Genomic DNA, 6,960 nt, shown 5'->3' on the forward strand with positions numbered 1-6,960 from the left:
GAACATTCTTAATATGAATGAAAATAATGAATAATGAAAAAAACATGTATTTGAAAGACATTTTTTATAACATTATAAGTCTCTTTACTGTCACTTAATTTAATTTAATACATCCAATTCAATGTTCTCTACTGTGTGTGTGTGTGTGTGTGTGTGTGTATATATGCATTATTCAGCCTATATATATATATATATATATATCAGCATATATATATATAGGCTGAATAATGCAAATTCATTATTTAAAGTTATCATTTTTGTCTGTGTGCATTAGTGCTGCAACGACGCGTCGACGTCATCGATGACGTCGACTACGGAAATACGTCGACGCTCGTGAAATGCGTCGACGCGTCGTGTCAGACGTTCATCTTGCGTAATGTTGGCTTCTGCTCCTGGTTCTATCACAAAAACCTAGACCGCGAATATCAAAAGTATGGGAATACTTTAAACAGAGCCAAACAGTGTTTCCCACACATAGACTAATTTGTGGCGGACTGCCACATAATCAATAACGGCCGCCACATTCGTCATTCATTCATTTTTACGCTATTTAAAAGACGCACGCATATTCGTTTAGCTGCGTTTCCTTAAGTTCTCTCTCCGCCCTTTTGCGCGTCTCTTACTCACTCACACACACACACGCGCGTTGCATTCGACCGTAAAACAAGTTTTATTGCATTTTGGCGCATTTAGTATGACATAGCTTTTAAAACCAGAACAGTTGAATAACAGAGTTGCGACACGCCTTCATCACGCGGCAGCGCGCGGTCACGGCGCTCATATAATTCTAAACAAACCAGCGCGGTGTCAATCAATACAGACCAGTGTTTCCCAACCGGGATCCCGAGCAAAAGTTGCGGGGACGCACTTACACCGCGGGTCATCATCTCACACCTGATGACGCATCTTTAATATGGGTTGTAACTTGAAAATAATGCTGTATGCATGTTTCTGTCGATGGATACACGTGCTGACTCCTCAGGTATACACTACAACAGCGATAATAAAAGAAAAACGTGGGCAAAACGGTCTCTCTTTGTAAACTTTATAAAACGCATGCGAGTGCTGCTGTATGTCCGAATATGATCAGTCATTTTCACCGTCATCACCCGTGTAGCCAGGAGACTCGAATGAGAAGATCTGTCTTTGTGTGCACTCGTCCCAAAGCGCGCAAATATTGAGTTATCTTTCAAATCCTGTGCTTAAACGGACAAACTCTCAAAAAGTATGTCAAAATGTCATAGCCTACTCTATGCCTTAAGTGAACTTTATACAGAAAATACAACGACTATCCGTGGGTCTTAAAGGGGCAGTAGCCTTCACTGCTGTCTAATGTCAAACAAAAGATAAAGACATCACTCTGCTCCTGACTGAATAGCTTTTGTAAGTTTAATAAGGATTATTTTTTTTTATTTTAAACAGTTAAACGTGTGGTTATTTTACTTTTGATTACTTCATTCCATTTCTCTACCTAAAAACTAATGTTAGACCTACCTGAAAAACCTGAAAAACATTGTTTATTTTGTTCTCATCTTTGCTCAATAGTATTTATTTGTGCTGCTGCTTCTATTTAAGTTATCTGTTCTTATTTTCTTTATTTTCATTTGACAGTAGTCCTTTTTCCCCTGAACATAGCAAATACCGAACTGTACTGAAACATGAACCTAAAACCGTGATACAAAGCGAACTGTGAGCAGTCTGTACTGTTACACCTCTAGTGTAACGTATGCATTAATCGTTAGATTAGTCGACTAATCGAAAAAATAATCGTTAGATTAGTCGACAGAAAAAATAATCGTTAGTTGCAGCTCTAGTGTGCATACTGTGTATAAATGCACCATTATTATTCTCTTTGGCCTTCATCTGTTCTTTTGAGTCGGGCAGGAGCTGGACGGGCGTCCATAGAAACATCCCAGCCTGGGAAAGCCTCTTGCTGAACTGTTCTGTATTCAGCTCTATAGAAAATAGATTTATTTTTGATTACTTTTGCAATATTTACAACTTTTACAATAAACAGAATATAAGTTCAGTGGTTGTTGTACACTTGCCTCATTGAAGTGTTGATCGCCAGGTTGTCTGGACGAGGTACGACCTGATTTCTCCTATAGATTGTCTTTGGGGCAGGAAAATCCTGTTGGTAAAGAGAACATCTCTGTGCTTGGCCACTCTTGTTGTCTCTTGCTGGGACTTTACCCTGCCACGCAACTGGAGCGCCATCTAGGTTGTAAGAAGGGAAATCCTCCCTGTTTGTTGTGCTGAAGCTCCTGTCCCCTGCAATTATGTAGCAATAATAATGTATAGAGCTACAAAATATGTTTCATAGGTAAGTTTACAATAGATGTTTTATATATTTTCTAATCAATACTAATTAAATATCTTCCAGAAATGCAATGATTATGCAAAACTGGGTCTTGAAATATTTTAAAATTTGCATTTAAGTCTACAGTGTCACGATCCTTCAGAAATCATTCTATGCTGCTGAATTGCTGCTCAAGAAATGTTTATTTTGATCAGTGTGGAAAGGTGCTGTTACTTTTTTTTAAACGGATACGTTTTCACCCCAGGAAATAAAATAAAAAGTCAAAAGAACAGCATTTATTTGGAAGAGAAATCTTTTGAAAATTAGAAATATATAATATATAAATATTAGGAATATGCCTAAATAAAGGATTTAAAGTATTTTAGTAACATAAATTGGTATATTAATTAAATTAATAACTTTTTGTAACATAAATTGAGATATTAATTAAATTAATAACTTTTTGTAACATAAATTGGGAAATTAATTAAATTAATAAATCAATAATAAATTGGGTCATTCATTAATTAATTTAATTAATCAACCAACCACAAATAAATAGTTTTTTTTTGTTGTTGTTGTCTGCAAACTTTTTATATTTCTCTATATTTTTCCAGCCCTATAATTTGTTCTGCCAAACAAATCAGTTGTTTAATAATGAACTTCATTTCAGTGAAATAAGTCAAGAAACGCATTGTGTAAAATAATATTTGGCTCATATCTCCAAAATAGGTTGGATATGTTTACAATAGATGTTTTTTTTTTTTTAGCTTTTCTAATAAATACTTAATTGATTATTTATATGATTTTCATACCATATAGAGTTAGGTTGCACTGTAGGCTCTTCTTTGGCTCTACCTTTGGACATGTTTTGGGTCCAAATTCACTTTCTGTTGTGGTTACCATCTTTTCCCGCTTACCAGGGTAGAGCAGCAAGCCTGAAGAGAAGATTTAACATCATTTGTCATCTTATAAGTGACACTAGCTTGTTTAAACATCTGAATGTGAATGCGATGTTCCGTTTCCTGATTGAAAAAAATAAATTATTGTTCCATTTGTTACCTGCCAAAGAAGGAAGTTCTCCCAGCATTGGAAAGGCTTGTGGGTGTTTCGACACCATTTGACTATTTTTGAGGAGCAATAAATCTGTTCTATGCGGACGACCAAGCGGGATTCTAAGAAGTCTCTGCTGGTTGCCGGTTGTCTTCTCATGAGTGGTCATCTTTGAGTTAGGCCTACTATTGAGACTGAAAATGTAACTTGTAAAAAATAAAAAATAAACTACTTTGTTGTTGTTTTAAATAAATTAATACATTTGTTTCATATATTTGAATCATGCTTTAAATTATTTGAGACTCCTTTAAATTATTCATATTTGCTAATAAGAAACTTTATGTCTACAGATCTGACTTTTCTCAAAAACATTGAAAACATTGAATGCTCTCTCTCTCTCTCTCTCTCTCTCTCTCTCTCTCTCTCTCTCTCTCTCTCTCTCTCAATTTAATTCAATTTAATTCAATTCAATTCAATTCAAGATTGCTTTATTGAATGTAAAAATATAATATTGCCAAAGCGAATAACATAATAATACAGATGAACATAAATGATAATAATTAATGGTAATAATAAAGAAAATATAAGAAAATATTACAACACAGTTTAAAATAATCTATCTATCTATCTATCTATCTATATATATATATATATATATATATAGAGAGAGAGAGAGAGAGAGAGAGAGAGAGAGAGAGAGAGAGAGAGAGAGAGAGAGAGAGTTATTGTCTGAGTTATTTAAATACATTTGGAAGTTTAAAATGATTTTACCTTGTTCTCTAACTTCTCTTACAATTAAAAGTAGTGATTTGAAACTCACCTCATGCATGACACGTTTTCTTTGCATAAATTTGATTTCTGAGCAGTTTAGTAGCTTCTGTTTTTGTCACATTCTTGCAGCACAGTTGCATGTTCGGACAGTGCTGTTACATTCAGTTAGCGCTTGTTGCCATGGGTGCTCTATTCTTTCGAAAGCTGAAGGGTGATGGACTCAGCTCAAGAACAATGAGCGTTCTGCAATAAATACCGCAGACTGACGTGACGCTGTGCTTGTGCTCAGCAGGAGACTTAGTTTAATCAAACCTGAATCCTTTTAAAATAATTGGTTTCTGTGTCAGCAAATGCTTACAAACTGCTCAATTTCTTGATAGATGGTTCCCCTGATGTTTTTGTTTGGTTTGATTATTTCCTTGGGATCCAATCACAGAATGTTCTAGAAATTGTATTTTTCTGTATTATTTTAAATAACCTTGACCTAAGATTCCTCAGAACATTCTGGAAACTCAAAATTGTTAGCTGAGTATAGTTAATTTAAAATATATTATATATAAAATATATTTTTATGCGTTATATAAAATACATATTTTTTTACCGATGCCATGCGGGAGGTTATATAAAAAACATATAAGCCATTTTGAAAGAAGGCTGCATGTAATTTGATCAAAATAAAGTAAAACAGTAGCCTAGAAATCTAGACGCACCCTAGCGGCAGCAAATCTTGATGTGGGTCTGGCTTCAGTAAAACAGTGGAAGATTGTTACAATTTTAAAGAAGTTTTCCGTTTGAATATATTATGGAATAATTTTGATAATAATATTCATGTGATGGCAAAGCTGAATTTCAGCATCATTACTCCAGGTTTCAGTGTCACGTGATCCGTCAGAAAATCTTTAGGTTGATTCGTTTTTCAAGATTTCTTCTTATCCTTATTATTATTATTTTTTTAAATGTCACATTGTTAGTGAACACGTGATCATTTTTTTCAGGGTTCTTTGATGAATAGAAGGTTCAAATCTTTTTTTAAATACATATTTCTAATATTATAAATGTCTTTACTTTTTGGCATACATTAAATGCCTCCTAGCTGGATATAAGCATTGATTTATTGCATACTGACCCCAAAATTCTTTCCAAAATTCTTTCTTAAATTCTTTTCTGCCAAGAAAATCAATTAATCATAATATAATGCAATTATATTTTGCAGTAAAATAAATCAAGAAACAACAATATAGTTTATATTTTTAATCAAAAGTAACATTGGATAAGCAATGGTTACAAATTATGATTTGAGGAAGAGTAAGAATGCGGCTGTTAAAATAGTTTTATCCATTTTGTGGGAAAAGCAAGAAGGCTGTAAAAGTGCAGTCAACATCTTTACTTGAGATCGAGCTTCCTGGAGTGGCCTTTATAAACACTAGTTCATCCTTTGCCAATGGCAGTACCACAGATCCTGCAGTGACCATTACCATACCATGTGAATCACAGAACTTGATTTTCTCTTTCTCCCCTACATGAATTTTTAGGCAGGCAAACTGGCTGGATGATATGTGGTAGGTGATGTAATACATGCCAGTTATTTTCACAGTGAAACCCTCTTTATCCACATCCCCTGAGATCAGAGGGATGTCAAAGACAATTACTGAGTCTGTAGTCATTTTCTGTACACTAGGAGATTTTTTGTAAGAGAAAATTGAATTCTGGTTTGGAGAAACTACCCCTGCAAAAACTCCCTTCTCTCCTTTTGGCCCTATTTTCCCCGGCAGACCTTGTAGTCCCACATCCCCCTTCTGACCAGGCCGGCCCGGGAGTCCAGGAATTCCAGGATCCCCTTTTGGCCCAATCATCGGCACTGCATCATCACCTGCAAACATGAACACAACCAGATTTTTTTCATTTATTGGATTTTTAGCCTATATTTAGGACAGTCAAGCAAAATAAATGAGCAGTTTTTCCACATAGAAATAAAGCACTATTACTACACCTGGATCTCCTTTTTCTCCTTTTGGGCCATCCTTCCCATCGCTACCAGTAACTCCTGGAATACCGGGTCTTCCAGGGAAACCCCTGTTCCCATCACATGTATCGGACACAGAGGAACCCACCAGCAACAACAAAATTGTAAGTTGCGGCAATACATGTGCAGACATGAAGATAAACGCCTGTTTTAAAATAAAGAAAACCTATATGAACAGCATAGTTTAAACCTTATTGGAAAATTCAGTTTGCAAACAGAAGCAAAGCACAGATTTATCCCAACAAGAAGAGTTTTATCTTACCATTTTCTCTTCCAAGAAAGTGTTGGAAATACAGATGAGGGCTAAGAAGAGTGTTACATTAAATGTTTTTCTTCTGCATGTACTGTAGCTCTGGTTTGATTTCCCAGTTTCAGAGGAGAAGATCAGTGTTGCACAATAAAGGGAAGTGACAAAACACATATTCATCAGAATCTCGATAAAGCGTGGATTACTTTTTTCATTATTATGGACATTTTATTTTGCAAATATTTGCAAGTTTCATATCCTTTTTCTGAGAAATTGGAAATGATGGTGAGAAATTAGAACGTTTACAGATCAAAACATTCAGGGTGCATCCTAAATAAAAATAAAGGTGCCAGGAAGAACCACCCCACCCCCAAAAAATGGGGTTTCACAGTGATGCCATAGAAGAACCATTTTTGGTTCCCCAAAGAATCATTTTGTGAAAGGTTCTTTAAAGAGCCATTTTTTCTAACCATTTTATAGTCTAAAGAACCTTTTTGCACAACAAAGAACCTTTTGTGCAATGGAAAGGTTCTTTGGATAGTAAAGTTTCTTCATGAAACCACACAC

At 35.1% G+C, this 6,960-nt stretch overlaps 2 protein-coding genes across 4 annotated transcripts; both read right to left on the bottom strand.

The window, feature by feature from the left end:
* Positions 1-1,819: 1,819 nt before the first annotated feature.
* On the bottom strand, positions 1,820-4,311 carry si:dkeyp-69c1.9 (uncharacterized). 3 transcript variants are annotated; one of them, XM_067424361.1, is made up of 5 exons: positions 4,173-4,311; positions 3,362-3,537; positions 3,115-3,237; positions 2,049-2,271; positions 1,820-1,955 (listed from the first exon to the last, which is right to left on the bottom strand). In XM_067424361.1, the coding sequence occupies exons 1-5, from the start codon at positions 4,175-4,177 to the stop codon at positions 1,844-1,846; spliced, it is 639 nt and encodes a 212-aa protein (XP_067280462.1). In that variant the 5' UTR covers positions 4,178-4,311; the 3' UTR covers positions 1,820-1,843. The 3 variants fall into 3 exon arrangements, with proteins under 3 accessions (XP_067280462.1, XP_067280461.1, XP_067280460.1); XM_067424360.1 differs by having other exon boundaries at positions 3,362-3,546; positions 4,173-4,303; XM_067424359.1 differs by having other exon boundaries at positions 3,362-3,558; positions 4,173-4,292.
* Positions 4,312-5,359: 1,048 nt separating this feature from the next.
* Positions 5,360-6,584, bottom strand: c1qb (complement component 1, q subcomponent, B chain). The gene is made up of 3 exons (XM_067423440.1): positions 6,409-6,584; positions 6,114-6,291; positions 5,360-5,993 (listed from the first exon to the last, which is right to left on the bottom strand). The coding sequence occupies exons 1-3, from the start codon at positions 6,571-6,573 to the stop codon at positions 5,455-5,457; spliced, it is 882 nt and encodes a 293-aa protein (XP_067279541.1). The 5' UTR covers positions 6,574-6,584; the 3' UTR covers positions 5,360-5,454.
* Between the last annotated feature and the right edge of the window lie 376 nt (positions 6,585-6,960).

This window comes from Pseudorasbora parva, chromosome 18 (assembly GCF_024679245.1).
Source record: "Pseudorasbora parva isolate DD20220531a chromosome 18, ASM2467924v1, whole genome shotgun sequence".
Classification (NCBI taxonomy): domain Eukaryota; kingdom Metazoa; phylum Chordata; class Actinopteri; order Cypriniformes; family Gobionidae; genus Pseudorasbora; species Pseudorasbora parva.

What these genes read in the sequence shown, in the direction of transcription:
- si:dkeyp-69c1.9 (XM_067424359.1), bottom strand. An exon ending in AGAACTTCCTTCTTTGGCAG is followed by an intron (nt 3,238 to 3,361) that starts GTAACAAATGGA and finishes TCTTCTCTTCAG; the next exon opens with GCTTGCTGCTCTACCCTGGT. An exon ending in GCGATCAACACTTCAATGAG is followed by an intron (nt 1,956 to 2,048) that starts GCAAGTGTACAA and finishes TATTTTCTATAG; the next exon opens with AGCTGAATACAGAACAGTTC.
- c1qb (XM_067423440.1), bottom strand. Translation starts at nt 6,573, where the DNA reads ATGAATATGTGTTTTGTCACTTCCCTTTATTGTGCAACACTGATCTTC. An exon ending in CTTTCTTGGAAGAGAAAATG is followed by an intron (nt 6,292 to 6,408) that starts GTAAGATAAAAC and finishes ATTTTAAAACAG; the next exon opens with GCGTTTATCTTCATGTCTGC. An exon ending in AGGAGAAAAAGGAGATCCAG is followed by an intron (nt 5,994 to 6,113) that starts GTGTAGTAATAG and finishes TCATGTTTGCAG; the next exon opens with GTGATGATGCAGTGCCGATG.